The sequence below is a fragment of the Oncorhynchus gorbuscha genome, linkage group LG16 (assembly GCF_021184085.1).
Source record: "Oncorhynchus gorbuscha isolate QuinsamMale2020 ecotype Even-year linkage group LG16, OgorEven_v1.0, whole genome shotgun sequence".
NCBI classification, from domain to species: Eukaryota; Metazoa; Chordata; class Actinopteri; order Salmoniformes; family Salmonidae; genus Oncorhynchus; species Oncorhynchus gorbuscha.
The window spans coordinates 30,625,539-30,646,503 of record NC_060188.1 but is presented as its reverse complement, the minus strand read 5'-3'; the positions used below and the strand labels follow the sequence as shown (position 1 = coordinate 30,646,503).

General features: G+C 45.1%; 1 protein-coding gene across 1 annotated transcript in view; it reads left to right on the top strand.

Moving 5' to 3' along the window:
• Positions 1-18,992: 18,992 nt before the first annotated feature.
• scn4ab (sodium channel, voltage-gated, type IV, alpha, b) overlaps positions 18,993-20,965 on the top strand; it is a 41,296-nt gene continuing 39,323 nt past the window's right edge. Inside the window, exon 1 of the mRNA XM_046305305.1 lies at positions 18,993-19,170. Within this exon, the coding sequence (XP_046161261.1) occupies positions 19,073-19,170 (98 nt within the window). The 5' untranslated portion in view covers positions 18,993-19,072. The remainder of the gene's footprint in view (positions 19,171-20,965) is intronic.

Sequence of the window (20,965 nt, the reverse complement as noted above, 5' to 3'; positions counted from 1 at the left end):
TTCTCGTAACACTGCCGTCGAGATCCAGGGAGCTATGCTCGGCAGACACGAGCAGGAATTGTCTGCTGCTCGTCATGCCGTTGAGACCCTGGCCGCTCAGGTTTCCGACCTCTCTGGACAGTTTCAGAGTCTTCGTCTCGTGCCACCAGCTACTTCCTGGTCTGCCGAGTCTCCGGAACCTAGGGTTAATAACCCACCTTGTTACTCCGGGCAGCCCACTGAGTGCCGCTCCTTTCTCACCCAGTGTGATATTGTGTTCTCTCTCCAACCCAACACATACTCAAGAGAGAGAGCTCGGATTGCTTAAGTCATTTCACTCCTTACTGGCCGGGCTCGAGAGTGGGGCACAGCTATCTGGGAGGCAAGGGCTGATTGTTCTAACAATTACCTGAACTTTAAAGAGGAGATGATACAGGTTTTTGATCGTTCAGTTTTTGGTAGGGAGGCTTCTAGGGCCCTGGCTTCCCTATGTCAAGGTGATCGATCCATAACGGATTACTCTATAGAGTTTCGCACTCTTGCTGCCTCTAGTGACTGGAACGAGCCGGCGCTGCTCGCTTGTTTTCTGGAGGGACTCCACGCAGAGGTTAAGGATGAGATTCTCTCCCGGGAGGTTCCTTCCAGTGTGGACTCTTTGATTGCACTCGCCATCCGCATAGAACGACGGGTAGATCTTCATCACCGAGCTCGTGGAAGAGAGCTCGCGTTAACGGTGTTCCCCCTCTCCGCATCGCAACCATCTCCTCCCTCCGGCTCAGAGACTGAGCCCATGCAGCTGGGAGGTATTCGCATCTCGACTAAGGAGAGGGAACGGAGGATCACCAACCGCCTGTGCCTCTATTGCGGTTTGGCTGGACATTTTGTCAATTCATGTCCAGTAAAAGCCAGAGCTCATCAGTAAGCGGAGGGCTACTGGTGAGCGCTACTACTCAGGTCTCTCCATCTAGATCCTGTACTACTATGTCGGTCCATCTACGCTGGACCGGTTCGGCTGCTTCATGCAGTGCCTTGATAGACTCTGGGACTGAGGGTTGTTTTATGGACGAAGCATGGGCTCGGAAACATGACATTCCTTTCAGACAGTTAGGGAAGCCCACGCCCATGTTCGCCTTAGATGGTAGTCTTCTCCCCAGTATCAGATATGAGACACTACCTTTAACCCTCACAGTATCTGGTAACCACAGTGAGACTATTTCCTTTTTGATTTTTCGTTCACCTTTTACACCTGTTGTTTTGGGTCATCCCTGGCTAGTATGTCATAATCCTTCTATTAATTGGTCTAGTAATTCTATCCTATCCTGGAACGTTTCTTGTCATGTGAAGTGTTTAATGTCTGCTATCCCTCCTGTTTCTTCTGTCCCCCCTTCTCAGGAGGAACCTGGTGATTTGACAGGAGTGCCGGAGGAATATCATGATCTGCGCACGGTCTTCAGTCGGTCCAGAGCCAACTCCCTTCCTCCTCACTGGTCGTATGATTGTAGTATTGATCTCCTTCCGGGGACCACTCCCCCTCGGGGTAGACTATACTCTCTGTCGGCACCCGAACGTAAGGCTCTCGAGGATTATTTGTCTGTTTCTCTTGACGCCGGCACCGTAGTGCCTTCTTCCTCTCCTGCCGGAGCGGGGTTTTTTTTTGTTAAGAAGAAGGACGGTACTCTGCGCCCCTGCGTGGATTATCGAGGGCTGAATGACATAACGGTTAAGAATCGTTATCCGCTTCCCCTTATGTCATCAGCCTTCGAGATTCTGCAGGGAGCCAGGTTCTTTACTAAGTTGGACCTTCGTAATGCTTACCATCTCGTGCGCATCAGAGAGGGGGACGAGTGGAAAACGGCGTTTAACACTCCGTTAGGGCATTTTGAGTACCGGGTTCTGCCGTTTGGTCTCGCTAATGCTCCAGCTGTTTTTCAGGCATTAGTTAATGATGTACTGAGAGACATGTTGAACATCTTTGTTTTTGTCTACCTTGACGATATCCTGATTTTTTTCACCGTCACTCGAGATTCATGTTCAGCACGTTCGACGTGTACTCCAACGCCTTTTAGAGAATTGTCTCTACGTGAAGGCTGAGAAGTGCGCCTTTCCTGTCTCCTCTGTCACTTTTCTCGGTTCTGTTATTTCCGCTGAAGGCATTCAGATGGATCCCGCTAAGGTCCAGGCTGTCAGTGATTGGCCCGTTCCAAGGTCACGTGTCGAGTTGCAGCCGTTTCCAGGTTTCGCTCATTTCTATCGGCGTTTCATTCGTAATTTCGGTCAAGTTGCTGCCCCTCTCACAGCTCTTACTTCTGTCAAGACGTGCTTTAAGTGGTCCGGTTCCGCCCAGGGAGCTTTTGATCTCCTCAAGAAGCGTTTTACGTCCGCTCCTATCCTCGTTACTCCTGACGTCACTAAACAATTCATTGTCGAGGTTGACGCTTCAGAGGTGGGCGTGGCAGCCATTCTATCCCAGCGCTTCCAGTCTGACGATAAGGTCCATCCTTGCGCTTATTTTTCTCATCGCCTGTCGCCATCGGAACGCAACTATGATGTGGGTAACCGCGAACTGCTCGCCATCCGCTTAGCCCTAGGCGAATGGCGACAGTGGTTGGAGGGGGCGACCGTTCCTTTTGTCGTTTGGACTGACCATAAGAACCTTGAGTACATCCGTTCTGCCAAACGACTTAATGCACGTCAAGCTCGTTGGGCGTTGTTTTTCGCTCGTTTCGAGTTTGTGATTTCTTATCGCCCGGGTAATAAGAACACTAAGCCTGATGCCTTATCCCGTCTCTTTAGTTCTTCTGTGGCTTCTACCGATCCGGAGGGGATTCTTCCTTATGGGCGTGTTGTCGGGTTGACAGTCTGGGGAATTGAGAGACAGGTTAAGCAAGCACTCACTCACACTGCGTCGCCGCGCGCTTGTCCTAGTAACCTTCTTTTCGTTCCTGTTTCTACTCATCTGGCTGTTCTTCAGTGGGCTCATTCTGCCAAGTTAGCTGGCCATCCCGGCGTTCGAGGTACACTTGCTTCTATTCGCCAGCGCTTTTGGTGGCCTACTCAGGAGCGTGACACGCGCCGTTTCGTGGCTGCTTGTTCGGACTGCGCGCAGACTAAGTCAGGTAACTCTTCTCCTGCCGGTCGTCTCAGACCGCTTCCCATTCCTTCTCGACCATGGTCTCACATCGCCTTAGACTTCATTACCGGTCTGCCTTCGTCTGCGGGGAAGACTGTGATTCTTACGGTTGTCGATAGGTTCTCTAAGGCGGCACATTTCATTCCCCTCGCTAAGCCTCCTTCCGCTAAGGAGACGGCACAAATCATCATCGAGAATGTGTTCAGAATTCATGGCCTCCCGTTAGACGCCGTTTCAGACAGAGGTCCGCAATTCACGTCACAGTTTTGGAGAGAGTTCTGTCGTTTGATTGGTGCTTCCGTCAGTCTCTCTTCCAGTTTTCATCCCCAGTCTAACGGTCAAGCAGAAAGGGCCAATCAGACGATTGGTCGCATACTACGCAGCCTTTCTTTTAGAAACCCTGCGTCTTGGGCAGAACAGCTCCCCTGGGCAGAATACGCTCACAACTCACTTCCTTCGTCTGCTACCGGGCTATCTCCGTTTCAGAGTAGTCTGGGTTACCAGCCTCCTCTGTTCTCGTCCCAGCTCGCCGAGTCCAGCGTTCCCTCCGCTCAGGCGTTTGTCCAACGTTGTGAGCGCACCTGGAGGAGGGTGAGGTCGGCACTTTGCCGTTACAGGGCGCAGACTGTGAGAGCCCCCAATAAACGTAGGATTAAGAGTCCTAGGTATTGTCGCGGCCAGAGAGTGTGGCTTTCCACTCGTAACCTTCCCCTTACGACAGCTTCTCGTAAGTTGACTCCGCGGTTCATTGGTCCGTTCCGTGTCTCCCAGGTCGTCAATCCTGTCGCTGTGCGACTGCTTCTTCCGCGACATCTTCGTCGCGTCCATCCTGTCTTCCATGTCTCCTGTGTCAAGCCCTTTCTTCGCACCCCCGTTCGTCTCCCCCCGTCCTTGTCGAGGGCGCACCTATTTACAAGGTACGTAGGATCATGGACATGCGTTCTCGGGGACGTGGTCACCAGTACTTAGTGGATTGGGAGGGTTACAGTCCTGAGGAGAGGAGTTGGGTCCATCTCGGGACGTGCTGGACCGTTCGCTGATTGATGATTTCCTCCGTTGCCGCCAGGATTCCTCCTCGAGTGCGCCAGGAGGCGCTCGGTGAGTGGGGGGGTACTGTCATGTTTTGTCATATATTGTTCTGTCATTGTGCTTTCCCTTCTGTTCGTTTCCCCCTGCTGGTCTTATTAGGTTCGTTCCCTTTTTCTATCCCTCTCTCTCCCCCTCCCTCTCTTTCCTCTCTCTATCGTTCCGTTCCTGCTCCCAGCTGTTCCTCATTCTCCTAACTCACTCGTTTAGTCTTTTCACACCTGTCCCCTATTTTGTCCTCTGATTAGAGTCCCTATTTCTCCCCTTGTTTTCCGCTTCTGTCCTTGTCGGATCCTTGTATGATGTTCGCTGTGCTGTGTCCTTGTCTCGCCCTGTCGTGTCTTGTCTCCTTCAGATGCTGCGTGTGAGCAGGTGTCTTAGTCTGCTACGGTCGGTGCCTTCCCGAAGCAACCTGCAGTCAATGGTCGAGTCTCCAGTCTGTCCTCGTTACTACGAGTGGATTTAAGTTTTTTCCTGTTTTGTTTTCGTCTTGAGTTTTCCAGGATTATTACTTTTGCATTTACTGGAATAAAGACTCTGTTTTCGCTAAGTCGCTTTTGGGTCCTCATTCACCTGCATAACAGTTTCCCATGCTTGTTCAATTAACCGTAAACAATTAATGAACTTGCACCTGTGGAACGTCCGTTAAGACACTTACAGCTTAGAGACGGTAGGTAATTAAGGTCACAGTTATGAAAACTTAGGACACGAAAGAGGCCTTTCTACTGACCCTGAAAAACATAAAAAGAAAGATGTCCAGGGTCCCTGCTCATCTGCATGATCGTGCCTTAGGCATGCTGCAAGGAGGCATGAGGACTGCAGATGTGGCCAGGGTAATAAATTGCAATGTTTGCACTGTGAGACGCCTAAGACAGCGCTACAGGGAGACAGGATGGACAGCTGATCGTCCTCGCAGTGGCAGACCATGTGTAACAACACCTGCACAGGGTCGGTACATCCGAACATCACACCTGCAGGACAGGTACAGGATGGCAACAACAACTGCCAGAGTTACACCAGGAACACACAATCCCTCCATCAGTGCTCAGACTGTAGGCCTGTTGTACGGCAGGTGCTCACCAGAAATCACCGGCAACAACGTTGCCTATGGGAACAAACCCACCTTCGCTGGACCAGACAGGACTGGCAAAAAGTGCTCTTCACTGACGAGTCGCGGTTTTGTCTCACCGGGGTTATGGTTGGATTTGTGTTTATCGTCGAAGGAATAAGCATTACACCGAGGCCTGTACTCTGGAGCGGGATCGATTTGGAGGTGGAGGGTCCGTCATGGTCTGGAGCGGTGTGTCACAGCATTATCGTAGTGAGCTTGTTGTAATTTCAGGCAATCTCAGCTCTGTGCGTTACAGGGAAGACATCCTCCTCCCTCATGTGGTACCCTTCCTGCAGGTTCATCCTGACATGACCCTGCCGCATGACAATGTCACCAGCCATACTGCTCACTCTGTGCATGATTTCCTGCAAGACAGGAATGTCAGTGTTCAGCCATGGCCAGATAGGGCACATCTGGGACCTGTTGGATCGGAAGGTGAGGGATAGGGCCTTTCCCCCCCAAAATGTCCGGGAACTTGCAGGGGCCTTGGTGGAAGAGTGGGTTGTCATCTCACAGCAAGAACGGGCAAATCTGGTGCAGTCCATGAGGAGAAGATGCACTGCAGTACTTAATGCAGCTGGTGGCCACACCAGATACTGACTGTTACTTTTGATTTTGACCCCCCCTTTGTTCAGGGGCACATTATTCAATTTATGTTAATAACATGTCTGTCGAAAGTGTTCAGTTTATGTCTCAGTTGTTGAATCTTATGTTCATACAAAAATGTAAGCATGTTAAGTTTGCTGAAAATAAACGCAGTTGACAGTGAGAGGATGTTTCATTTTTTGTTGAGTTTTCATGGGTCTGTATCCAACATGACACCAGACGTTACTCTTCGAAACATGATGCCTGCAGCAGCTTTGTGCAACCAGAGAGAGGCAGAGAGTCAGCAGAGCCAAACACCCACCCACATCCACCCACGCAGTCTGTCTTTTTAGGAGCAAGTGTCAATGCAGGAATGCTCCAGGCCTTCTGAGAATATGTGTGCTCAATATGTTACAAAGACAGAGATCGAGAGAGAAGCAGAGAATTACATTACAAGACACTGAGATGCAGAGAATATTTGACCTTCTAAGAGTTTCAGTTGGAAGAGAAAACAAGATGAGGCATCCTGTTTTGATTATATGCATGATACATGGGTCAAAAATGGGTTATACATGTTACCCATGTGAAGGAATTAATTCAGTCCATTTACAATGCACTCATTCTCTCATTCTTATTTCCTCATTTCTGTTTTTATCCACCACAAGAAGAATGATAATGGGATGAATACTGGCACAGTACTGACACAGTACAGATTAGGGTAAATATGAACTGTCATGACCCATTACTAAATGGAATAAAAATGTGTAATTGCCGTTTATATATTTGGGCTGCTTTTTTTCATAAGATCCTTTGTTCTGTCTTGATCTTTGGTGAGAAACTAGATATGTTCTCACTCGAATGTTGGTAGATTATATTACTGTAGTTGTACTGACCAAGGGAGTAGTTGTTGGTTATTGACAAACCAGAAGGATTTATGAAGGATCCATGGTCACACACACTGAAGTGTGTTGACTACTTTCTAGATCGTGTTTTTTTATGCCAAAGAACAGATCCCCAAATAGACTCCTTATAAATCAACTCTCTCCAAATAAATATTGTGTTTAGATTTCTGGTTTTAAATGATTATGTCCTAATTTTGGGATCGCTTGGTGAACACTGCTATGTTACAATGTGACTTTGTCTTGTTGTGAGATTAAATACTATGGTTGGATAGAAAAAGACTGCGTCTTCAAACTACTCATTTACCATGATACCTGTAGCTATATTGAAAAACAATGCCTGTGCAATACAAAAAAAATGACCTATTTAATTAATCAAGACTTTGATGACTGTCACGTAGAGTATTCCAGCCTATATCAAATAAACGATGGCGGAGCCGCAAAAGTACTTCTGTGCAAAGGTACTTCTGTGCAAAAGTACTTCTGTGCATAAAAAAAGTTTTTATTTAACCTTTATTTAACTAGGCAAGTCAGTTAAGAACAAATTCTTATTTACAATGATAGCCTACTAAAAGGCAAAAGGCCTCCTGCGGGGATGGGGGCCTGGGATTAAAATAAATCAATAAATACAATATAAATACAGGACCAAACAGACATCTCAACATGAGAGACAACACACCACTACATAAAGAGAGACATAGGACAACAACATAGCAAGGCAGCAACACATGACAACACAGCATGGTAGCAACACAACAGAACAACAACATGGTAGCAACACAACATGGTAGCAGCACAAAACACGGTACACACATTATTGGGCACAGTCAACAGCACAAAGGTCAAGAAGGTAGAGTCAACCATAAATCACATATAGCAGCCACAACTGTCAGTAGGAGTATCCGTGATTGAGTCTTTGAATGATGAGATTGGGGATAAAACTGTCCAGTTTGAGTGTTTGTTGCAGCTCGTTCCAGTCACTAACGGCAGAGAACTGAATACAGGAGCGACCCGGGCAGGTGTTAGCTTTGGGGACCTTTAACAGAATGTGACTGGCAGAACTGGTGTTGTATGTGGAGGATGAGGGCTGCAGTAGATATCTCAGATAGGGGGGAGTGAGGCCTAACAGGTTTTATAAGTAAGCCTCGACCAGTGGGTCTTGCGACGGGTTTACTGGGATGACCAGTTAACAGACGAGTATAGCGTGCAGTGATGTGTCCTTTGTGGAGCATTGGTGGCAAATTTGATGGCTGAATGGTGAAGAATGTCTAGCAGCTCGAGAGCACCCTTACCCGCCGTTCTATAAATTATGCCTCAGTAATCTAGCATGGGTAGGGTGGTCATCTGAATCAAGGTTAGTTTGGCAGCTAGTTTGGCACTTCCCGTCAGAACGAACCAAGCACTTTAATCAATTAAGCAATTAACAACGCCTTGCGGTGAGAAGCGGAGGGGGCGGGGACCTTTGGGCGGTGTGAAGGTGGCGTGGGAAACAATGAAAAATAGAAACTTTTCCCAACTTTATGCAAATCACCAGCGGCGACCGCTGGACGATGACCAATCATTTCGAGTGGTTCCCATGACGAATTTGACACTATGAGACCCAAGGCTGGAGACTTTCTTCAGAAAAGGTGGCTGACAGAAATACTAGGATGGAAGCAAATGTAAGCGATTATAACGTCATAAAGAATCATGCAAGAAAAATGTACAGTTAACAGGAATATGTTGGTTAATGTAGAGACAAACGATTATGCATCTTTTTTTTATCATAAAGTTAATTTACGAAAATCGTGATTTATCAAGTTAGCTGACTAGCTAAAATTAGCTAGCTGGTTAGTTTTATGGGTGTTGTGACATGAGTAGAAAATTGTCATTCTGGTTGTTTAATGTTTTAGGGACTCCTTCAACAACCAGAAAACCAGGCTGCTATCTTGTGACAGATTGTATGTAAAGACTCTAGCTAGCTAAACCATTTACTGTAAATTAAATGTAACATTTTGTAAGCTTGCCTTGCTGATATGCAATGCAGATAGATGATAGATCTATCTGATAGATATGTTCTTGCTTATTGTACAGTGGAGGATAAAAATACCTGTATGCATATGGATGTGTAGCTAGCAATCTAGCCGATCTGTGTATCAAATCAAATCAAATCAAATGTATTTATATAGCCCTTCGTACACCAGCTGATATCTCAAAGTGCTGTACAGAAACCCAGCCTAAAACCCCAAACAGCAAGCAATGCAGGTGTAGAAGCACGGTGGCTAGGAAAAACTCCCTAGAAAGGCCAAAACCTAGGAAGAAACCTATGGAGGAACCAGGCTATGAGGGGTGGTCCTCTTCTGGCTGTGCCGGGTGGAAATTATAACAGAACATGGCCAAGATGTTCAAGTGTTCATAAATGACCGGCATGGTCAGATAATAGGTCTGGGACATGTAGCACGTCCGGTGAACAGGTCAGGATTCCATAGCCGCAGGCAGAACAGTTGAAACTGGAGCAGCAGCACGGCCAGGTGGACTGGGGACAAGCTGTCAGATAGTCCTGAGGCATGATCCTAGGGCTCAGGTCCTCCGAGAGAGAGAAAGAAAGAAAGAGAGAATTAGAGAGAGCATACTTAAATCCATACAGGACACCGGATAAGACAGGAGAAGTACTCCAGATATAACAAACTGACCCGATGCAGTGACTGACTGCATGTGCTATTTTATATAGGTTGGAGTGCAGGTAGCCTATATGCATGCATGCATAGTGTATAAGAGTATATTAACTCAAGTGCCAGGCACTCAAATTTCCATTAAATATATACAACATGTTAAATGTTATAAAAATAGCTTTAGAAAGACTACCACTTGAAAATTGGCATGGACAATCTATCTAGGCCACTCTAGAGAAAAACAGGCCAGTGAGAGTGGTAGGCAGCAGCATATTCAACACCTGTATTGTTTTTAAGGATGTTTAAATGACAGCCGGTCGATAGCCATATAAATAGATAGTCTTGAATGTTCTCTTGCATCCCACAACGTTTTGGAACAGTGCGTGAAAATACTCCTCAAGTAATGACTGCGTTACTATGTTATCATTCCTGTGTTAAATGTCGCTGTCATGTCCTCAATTGTCACGGATAGGCTAATGTTTATCACTAAAGCTGTTCAAAGTGTGAAAAGTTTGGACTACTGCGAGTGATGACCCTACCTGAGAGAAATCTCTCAGGTTCCATTCAAGGCACCCATGCGTTGGCAACAGCTGCCCTGCAGCGTGGACGGTCTCTGAGGAGGAGGAAAGGTTATCAGCGAAGGCTTGAAATAGGACTGGCCACTTGGCTTTTGTGGAAATACCTTTTTTTTACTGGACAAGGTAAACCTTCTGCCGAAGTCGTTGCCTCTCCTTGTTCGGGATTTGCTCGGCGTTCGACGTCACCGGTCTTCTAGCCATCATTGATCCATTTTTCATTTTCCATTGGTTTTGTCTTGTCTTTCCACACACCTGCTTTCAATCCCATTCATTACCTTGTGTGTTTAACCCTCTGTTTCCCCTCATGTCTTTGTCAGAGATTGTTTATTGTCAGTGTAGTGTTTTTATGTATAGGTGCGCGACGGGTCTTCGTACCCATATTTGTTTGTATTCATTTTTCTTATTAGTGTTATGGAGCATGTTACTTGGACATTTATTAAAAGACTCCATTTTACACTCCGTTTGACTCTCCTGCGCCTGACTTCCCTGCCACCTATACACATATCTCTGACATAAACAGAAACACAGAGTTGTATGTCATCTTTTAGCACTGCGGTGGTCTTCTGCTGAGGGTCCACTGAGCGGGTCGTTTTTTTGAAGTCAGCCTGTCAGTTGAGGCTTTGAACTTCACATAATCTTCTTGCTATGTTTACAGTGTTGGTGCGATCATGACAGCAATGGCCAGTGGCTTTACAAGTTTGAATTTATTCTTGCCAAGTAAATAATTGAATCACTGACATCTTGAAGTTAATTTTTCTAGCCTATCTATAGAAACTGTTATGCAGGTGAATGAGGACCCAAAAGCGACTTGGCGAAAACAGAGTCTTTAATCCAGTTTAAGGAAATAGCAATACTCCTAGACAAATCGGAGCGGTAAATAAAGCATAAAAACAAATTTCACTCGTAATCACGAGAACTGACTGGAGACTCGATAATAAACTGCAGGTTGCCTCGGGAAGGCACTTGACCGTAGCAGACTCAGACACCTGCTCACCACGCAGCATCTGAGGGAAACACGACACGACAGGGCGATACAAAGACACAGCACGGTGAACAATATACAAGGATCCGACAGGACAGAAACGGAAAACAAGGGGAGAAATAGGGACTCTAATCAGGGGAAAAGATAGGGAACAGGTGTGGGAAGACTAAATGATTGATTAGGGGAATAGGAACAGCTGGGAGCAGGAACGGAACGATAGAGAGAAGAGAGAGAGGAAGGGAGAGAGAAAAAGGGGAACGAACCTAAAAAGACCAGCAGGGGGAAAACGAACAGAAGGAAAAGCAAAATGACAAGACAATATAAGACAAAACATGACAGAAACAAGTGTAGTGCATTGGCTATTGGCGGGTTTCATACATAGCCTAGCCTACACCTGTCTCACCCATGTAGGCTACAGTCGATTCGTTTACTAGTCTCGTGATCCAGTTCTCTGATATCATGGTTTAAATTGTGCATATTGAACATGTATATTATTAAGCTTCCTAAAGACGTTCATAGGTCATTCATTTCCCAGTGCGTCATAGCCTAACCATTATGCTTCAGTTACTAGTTCATTGAAAGCTTATGGGATATACTGAATACAAGTTTATAAGCATGCGGGGAAGTTATTGACTATAGGTTTGGTCTAAATATGTGTGCTGTATTTCATAGTATTGTTAGCAGGGATTTCTGAACATGGTTTTGTGCACTTAATACAGTATATGGCCATTTATGGTCTGACCCCACTTGCCTGTGTGTGTGTGTGTGTGTGCAAGCGTGTGTGTGTCTGTCTGACAGTTATTCAAAGATTAAAATACACAAAATGTCTGCGTGCGGTATGAGTGCGTATGACAGTGTCAGTAGATGGTATGGGTGAGTAAGATCTTCTCAGAAGTCTCTGGTGCTTGGCAGGATGCCCCCACAAACAGGTACATGCGATGGAGAGGAGGAGGTGTCGCGAGGGGGGGGGGGGGCCTAGATGACACCAGCACCTGTCTCCCCCAGCTTGGCTCCTGTCTCACCTGCCCCTCTAGACCCAGTTGTCCTATTAACAGAGATTATGGCTTCATTTCCAGCCACAAGGGGGGGGGGGGGGGGGGGGTTAAGAGATGCTGCATGCATGTGTTTAAGCTTGGAACGCTGCTCCGCAAGCCCTCTATACCAAACCATGCAAATCAGAACCGCTGGCATCCAAGACAGACGAAGGCATGTCTCAGACGGCTTACGCCGCTCCCCGAGTGCCCTAATTAGACATGTAGATCAGATTGTAACTTTTTCTCTGTGTTATTAACTGTCAGCACTATCCCCTCTGTTGAAGTCACATTGCTGGTGGAGAGGCCTTGGACCTTGTCCTACGGCCTTGACTCCCATGTTGTGCAAACCGCCTGTTCATCTTCCCTCGAGGGGACGATGTTGGCAAAAACACGTTGTTTCGTAATTTGGCTGCTGTTGTATGGTGGTCACAAGAGGATCCTTTGTGAATTTATGTAGTTTTTTGGTCAATTTGTAAGGGAAAACTATTTGGCACTTGTAGCGTCGAGGAGAGCCAACTCACAAATAGAAATGGACAATGTTCTCAGTGTTAGAAGGGGGACATTTTGTTCTCTGGTGATCTTGGGCCGTGTGTGAGATTTAAGGCCATCTGTGCTGTGAAGGGAAATTTGGGTTTTGGGGATAGCCTGGTGTGTTTCTAAGGTTCCTGTGGCTGTTGGTCTCTGTTGTGGGGTAAAGGAGAAAAGATACTTAAGCAATTCACGCTTTCATTCCAATAAAAACCAATACTGTGCTGGATTGATTCTATCTTCTTTCACATCATCCTGTCCAGCATGGTTCCAGCAATTATGGTAGAACCGTGACCAGGCTGGTGCACTACAGCTCGGTTTGGCTTGGTCTGGCTCAGCTCAGTAGTAGGGTCAGATGGGGTCATGGGAGAGGCAGGCAGTCGCCATGCAGAGTGGCAGACACCCCATGTACACTTGGACCCAGAGGGTGTGAGAGTTTGTTAGGGAATCAGTTCTCTCTTCTGGTCAGCTCCACAAAGAAAAAGGGGAATCTGAGAATTGTTTTACCAACTGAAGACGAGGTCTAAATCTCACACCTCCTGTACTGTGTACTTGTTTATGAATGGCTCTTCCTTCAATATCATCTGCACTCCACAAACATACGCAACCACGTGCTATTCTCATTATTCTTTTTGAAATGTGTATGTTCTGTTTATTACTGTGATACCTGTTTGAGGTTTATGTTATTACACATTTCTACAGGCTTTAGATTTGCTGGAACCAGGCTGGAAAGGCAAATGTGGAAATATAATATCTGAGCCAGCACAGAGCAGTTCAGGTCATAAAATACAGTACATTCCAACATCGTTGAAGAGGCCAGACGGAACTTAAAATCCCTGGTGAGCAAGGGTTTGAGAACAGTACGCAGCTGCCTTCGTGTCCTCTGGAGCTGATTGTTCAGCTACAGCTAGTCTATATGAACACATTCTGTTGGGGCCACGCAAATTACGCAAGGGCCCTGCCTCCCCCTCGTGTCAAAGCCGGGGTCAATGTTTTCAACTTTGATGAGAGGATGAAGCGGAACTGTCCTTCTGGTCACGAAAAGAGAAAGAAAAACACCATGAGAGTGAATTGCGGGAACAGCAATCATATAAACTTTTGTTCTCTCCTCTCCAAGTTTGATGTCAGCATATAACAGTAACGTTAACTTGATGTGCTAGCTTGCAGTGCACCTTGCTAACCTACCTGGGCAGTGCATCTCTTGGTCTGTCTGTGTCTTGCTTGCTTGACAGCCACTTCCAGGGCTGTGTTCTGTGACTTTGTGTCCCTTTCAATTTAGAACCAGGAACATATATAGCCCTTGGTTCTCTCCAGACCTGACTGCCCTTGACCAGCACAAAAACATCCTGTGGCGTTCTGCATTAGCATCGAACAGCCCCCATGATATGCAACTTTTCAGGGAAGTTGGGAACTCATTTACACAGGCAGTTAGGAAAGCCAAGGCTAGCTTTTTCAAACAGAAATGTGCTTCCTGCAACACAAACTAAACATTTTTTTCGTACACTGTAAAGTCCATGGAGAATAAGAGGGCCTCCTCCCAGCTGACCACTGCACTGAGGATAGGAAACTCTGTCACCACCAAAGATCCACTTTAATTGAGAACTTCAATAAGCATTTTTCTACAGATGGCCATGCTTTTCACCTGGCTACCCCTACCCCGGTCAACAGCCCTGCACCACCCACAGCAACTCGCCTAAGCCTCCCCCATTTCCTTCTCCCAAATCCAGTTAGCTGATGTTCCGAAAGAGCTGCAAATCTGGACCACTACATATCAGCCGGGCTAGACAATCTGGACCCTTTCTTTCTAAAAATGATCTGCCGAAATTGTTGCAACCCCTATTACTAGCCTGATCAACCTCTCTTTCGTGTCGTCTGAGATTCCCAAAGATTGGAAAGCAGCTGCGGTCATCCCCCTCTTCAAAGGGGGGGACACTCTTGACTCCAACTGCTACAGACCTAGATATATGGGCTTCCTATTTCGCAACAAAGCATCCTTCACTCATGCTGCCAAACATAACCTCGTAAAACTGACCATCCTACCGATCCTTGACTTTGGCGATGTCATTTTCAAAAAAGCCTCCAACACTCTACTCAACGAATTGGATGCAGTCTAACACAGTGCCATCCATTTTGCCACCAAAGCCCCATATACTACCCACCACTGCGACCTGTACGCTCTCGTTGCAAAGCCCTCGCTTCATACTCATCGCCAAACCCACTGGCTCCAGGTCATCTACAAGACCTTGCTAAGTTAAGTCTCGCCTTATCTCAGTTCGCTGGTCACCATAGCAGCACCCACCAGTAGCACGCGCTCCAGCAGGTATATCTCACTGGTGACCCCGAAAGCCAATTCCTCTTTGGCCGACCTCTCCTTCCAGTTCTCTGCTGACAATAACTGGAACGAACTACAAAAATCACTGGAACTGGAGACACTTATCTCCCTCACTAGCTTTAAGCATCAGCTGTCAGAGCAGCTCACAAATCACTGCAACTGTACATAGCCCATCTGTAAATAGCCCAAACAACTACCTCATCCCCTACTGTATTCATTTATTTATCTTGTTCCTTTGCACCCCTGTATTTCTACTTTGCACATTCATCTACTGCACATCTACCATTCCAGTGTTTATTTGCTATATTGTATTTACTTCACCACCATGGCCTATTTATTGAATTACCTCCCTTATCTCACCTCATTCGCACACATTGTAAATGGACTTGTTTTTCTACTGTATTATTAACTGTATGTTTGTTTACTCCATGTATAACTCTGTGTTGTTGTATGTGTCGAACTGCTTTGCTTTATCTTGGCCAGGTCACAGTTGTAAATGAGAACTTGTTCTCAACTTGCCTACCTGGTTAAATAAGGGTGAAATAAAAAATAAAAAATAAAATAAAAACCTTCATAATATTGAGTTGCACACCCTCCCCTCCCCTTTTGCCACCAGAAGAGGCTCAATTTGTCAGGGCATGGACTCCAAAAAGGTGTTGAAAGCATTCCACAGGGATGCTGGCCCATGCTGACTCCAATGCTTCCCACAGTTGTGTCAAGTTGGCTGGATGTCCTTTGGGTGGTGGACCATTCTTAATGCACACGGGACACTTTTGACTGTGAAAACCCAGCAGCACTGCAGTTCTTGACACAAACCGGTGCGCCTGGCACCTACTACCATACCCCTTTCAAAGGCACTTCCATCTTTTGTCTTGCCCATTCACCCACTGAATGACACATATACACAATCCATGTCTCGAGATTTAAAAATCCTTCTTTAACCTGTCTCCTCCCCTTCATCTACACTGATTGAAATAGATTTGTGACATCAATAAGGCATCATAGCTTTCTCCTGGATTCAGTCTATGTCATGCAAAGAGCAGTTCAATTAGCACAAAGTCCGTGTGTAACTCAGACTTCTGTTTAAATCATGCAATGATGTCAAATAGACTTTCTCCAAAATTCGTGTTCCATTCACAGATCTTGTGTTACGATTTGGCCTTAAGAGATGTATCTTGCCCAAATGTGTATTACACCCATCCTGTCCGTGATGTGATGCTGGCCTCCTTGGAGTTTCACAACATTTGATCAGTAAACATGTGTGAACCATTGTCTGATGCAGTGCCAAAGTCTTCCATCCACATAGCCTCCAGCCCCCTCATCTCTGAAGATGACTCGTCTCAGATGAATACCACCTGCAATATGCTGTCAAGATTTATAGCGTCAGGACATTAAATGGCATTGTAATCTGTGTCTTGGAGATACTACTACTGTCGTGCCAGAATATCTCCAAGATACAGGTTACATGGCCTACATCTGATTAAACAGCTTTCTAAGACGAAATATTCGCCATGATGAGTGAAAGAAAAGGCGCCAGAGAGAGAAAGAGAGAGAGAAAGCAAAAACATGAATTAGGTTGTAGATAGCAATAACAATTGTATTTTGTAATAATGGTTCTTATTGTAAATTGACCATTGGATGGAATTACATTTTATTGAACTGTATTTAAACAGGGAAATCCCATTGAGATAAAAGCCTCTTTTACAAGGGAGACCTGCACACGATCATACAAATTCCCAATATTTACAATTGCAATGCGGTAAAAAACATACAATATTTACAAGCAATTTAAGAAAAGCAACTAACAAAACTATAACGGCACAGCAGCAGGGTGGAGACAATCACAAAGACAGGTGAAACAGATCAGGGTGTGACAAAAACATTATCATGAAAAACAAAAGACATTTCCTCAGTAAAAAGTTATCAACCAGCCATCTGAACTGACCTAAAGTATAAGGGCACCGGGCGAGACGCAGATGCAGACAAGAGAGGCAGATGGTTTGAGTCTCCTGATATTTATAAGTATCCCAGGGGCAGGCAAGAGAATGGTCGTGGACAGGCGAAAAGATCAAGCGGTCAGAGTCCAGGAGGTACAGAGTGGCAGGCAGGCTCGAGGTCAGGGCAGACAGTATGATCAGGCAGGCAGGTTCTGATTCAGGGCAGACAGTATGATCAGGCAGGCAGGTTCAGATTCAGGGCAGGCAAGGGTCAAAACCGGGAGGACTAGCAAAAGAGAGATAAGAAAAAGCAGGCGCACGGGAAAAACACGCTGGTTGACTTGACAAGACCAGACGAACTGGCACAGAGAGACAGGAAACACAGGGTTAAATAGACCAGGAAAAATAAGCGGATGGGGTGGAGACAATCACAAGGACAGGTGAAACAGATCAGGGCGTGACACTAAAGGCACCAGAACATCAAACTTTAGAGACTTCTGGAGATCATTACACAAGTAAGATGCAAAGAAACTAAACACAGATCTACTAACTAACTCAGTGAAGACCGAATGAATCTCCAGAGTTAACAATCCCTGTGATCGGGTCTGGTGACTCGGGTCTGGTGACTCTATGTCTGTAATTTAACAATGAAGTCAGGTATGGCAGAAGTTTGCACAAGAGGGCTTTATAAACAAAAATAGAACAGTCCATTTATCTACGAGACTTGAGAGGGAAAGGACTTTCTGATACCGAATGAGGTGATGTGTACTGAACCCATAATAAAGCTTAGTGCGCCATGATAAACTGCGTCTAATGGTTTCATATAAACGATGTCACCACAATCTGAAGCCGGAATGAATGTTGACTGAATGATTTGTTTTCTGCTATTTAAAGGCAAGCCCTATTCCTGTACAGGAAGCCCATTTTAATTCTTAACTTCATAACTAACAATAACAATGTGTTTGATAACAAGTCTTCCCCTTTCCAGTAGCATGCTGAGGAGAATAAGGAATGTTCTGAATGGTTTACTGATTAGGCAATGTCCAGTCGATTCTGGGAAGTCTCAGGCCTCTCAATATTTCTGGATTTGTTTCCCTCTGTCCATGCATCCATAATGAGTCAGGAACTTGACCGGTGGCATTGGGGGATTAAGGAATGCTTGGATCTGTCCCAGAAAGCCACAACAAAGAGGCCGCTATAAAGAAAGGACACTATTGATGTTCTGTTGCAGAGGGACATCATTTTATTATTGAGGTTTTCTGCAAAGACTCGGGGCTTTGGATTTAACCTCACACAATTGCTATCTTCCTAACATGCTTACTGGTAAATAGATTTGGGGAGATAATCAAATGATCAGCCTGTAGTCTAAAAAATATACATAAAAACAAATGTTAGGAAAATATTGTAGAATAAGTACATCTTCAGCCATTATAGCTATGCAAACTGCATAAAATAATTAGCTGTCTGACTTAACTCATCGAGGCAATCCCTCATGTCCAATAGTGTTGCAATTCCGATCTCTAATCCTCCTGTGATCCAAAGCTGAGCCTGGCGCAGGGCAGGCTTTTACACTGAGCACAGCCCTCGTGTGGATAAAATCACATCCTTCTGAAGTCGATAGGGAGTATTAGGGACAGTCCATCTAAGGACAAAATCACTGTCCTCGAGATGTGGACAATATGGGACAGTCTGACAGCTCTGTACTTAGGTTTCATACATCTCGAAGTGCTGCGGTCGTGAACGTGTAGTTATCCTTGAGCTAGATAATACTGAGATTTCATACACATTTTGTTGCCATGTCAAATAAGTCTTGCAGCTGCAATTAACAGTAATAGTAATTGTAGTAATAAACAATAAAGACAACTTAACTAGCCATAACATAGGAAGCTTTCTGCAACAATTCACTATTTACATTCTAGACTGTGTCTGCTCAGTGACTTGAATGTATCCCAGTGATCCATTTCTCTAAGAACAATCCATCATGAAGTGCCTCCATTCAGTAGAATAATGTCCTTGTGCCCCTGCTATGACCCATCCATGGGTAAAACGGGTGGAGAACTTGGACTACGGGGGCGGAAAAATGGGAACTTTATTCGACCCGACTGAGGCTGGAGGTGGAACTTTCATCTTAATCCAGCAGTTTAAAAGGGACTGTCAGCAAAGGGGTTCCTTCAGAACTGCTCTATGTGTAAAGAAAGGCACAACCGTAGTGTGAAAGGATAGCGGAGGACCCTGTCGTCATGCCGACCCGAAAGATAACACTGCTGGAAGCCTGGGAGAGAAACAGGACCTTTCGGAGGAAGAAAGCTAAAGACCTGAAAATATGTCCCCGTCTACTGTAAGTGAATATACACATTTCAGGAGGGTGGTGATTGGGGTTCACAGTCTCACTGTTAAGTTGTGAGTTAGAAGTTCTCTGTTTGTCCTTATAGATGTGATGGTAGTCCATGCTCAATTATCAACATGTTTGGTACGCTCAGAAAATAACTTTAATAAAATGGAACATAATTCAATTGCTGATAATGTCCTAAATTGAATGGACCACATTGGTGGTTGTATGCAAGAGGGAATGGGTTTGATTGTTTCAGCCAGTCACCAGGTTTTGTTGTACCAAGTAAAATATTATCGACATAGATACTATTGTGATGATTTTATCCAGGATTTGGTCAATACTTGTCTTTAACACGTTATTTTACAACTATTGGAAAAGAGCCCCTTAATATCAGATTTAGGACCACACAGCCACTCCACTGAATAGCAGGCTATTGCAACTGGAAGTTTTGAGAAATTATATGATACAAATTTGTATTCCTGGTATTATCAACTGGAACATAGGTTATTGTTTTTTAAATGTGTTGTTCAGTAACCCAGGGTGACGTCTGTGTGTGTGTGTGTGCATCAGTGCATGTAAATGGGGAAAAATAATTAATTAAACTGTGATGCATGCCAGCAAAGCCACAACACAACACAACACTAAACAACACATCACTACAACAGTAACAAACTGTGCCCAAACACTGTTAGGGTCTACATAAAGTTGTCCTAACAGCAGTCCCAACATCTTACCACTGCTACACTTGGCGATCAGCGGAGCCTTGTCTGGCAGCGAAACAGTTCATTCAGCCTCATTTACTGCCATTTAAAAAAACAAATCTGATATGGCTGACTTGCTAAATAACCAATTGTAGCTTCTAATGACAATTGAGATGTACAAACTACGGCATAAGTGGATGACAAGTGGATAAGAGGCAATCCGTAATTTCGATTAAGACATTAATGAGCGAGCTAGGACGGACATAGTCAATATAACTATTTGTTTAGCACATTTGAAATGTACAGTGACAGAATTCAGAACATGGGCCGTTCTTACAGTGTTCTCCCTGTCCACCAAGTCAGAAACGTAGGATAAATAAAGGGGGCATATTAGCAGACAATGAAAGCTCTTACAATATTTGATGGTTACATTTATCTTAAACAGGTTATAGGCTATATGTGCACCACGGCAGAACTGTAGGAGAAATTAAGAATTGTAAATAGATCAAACTATTAGGATGAGGCACATGGACTACTAACATCTTACTACTCAACAGACACTTAGTATTATTTTCTTAACTACAGTATACATATCTCCCTGGCATATTACATAATTTATGCAGCAGCATACAATACATTTTTGGACTCACCTTTTTGAGCTGTGCTCACTTGAATCTAGATGACACGCCCGGTCAGGGTGTGATTTGGTTGGGCATTCTATGTTTTTGTTTTCTATGAATTTGTATGTGTATGTTTTGGCCGGGTATGGTTCTCAATCAGGGACAGCTGTCTATCGTTGTCTCTGATTGGGAACCATACTTAGGTAGCCCTTTTCCATCCTTTCTTTGTGGGAAGTTGTCTTTGTTAGTGGCACTAATGCCCTGTTAAGCATCACTGTCAGTTCTTTGTTTTCTTGTTTTGTTGACGACATTTACATTCTAATAAAATAAAATGTACGCTCACCACGCTGCACCTTGGTCTCCTTCCGACGACCGCCGTGACACTAGAAAGATGCCGGATTTACAATTCTGAGTTGGATGACCGTTCAAAACGTATTTTCCCAGTCGGAGCTTGTATATTCCCGACTTTCTATTTGTCTT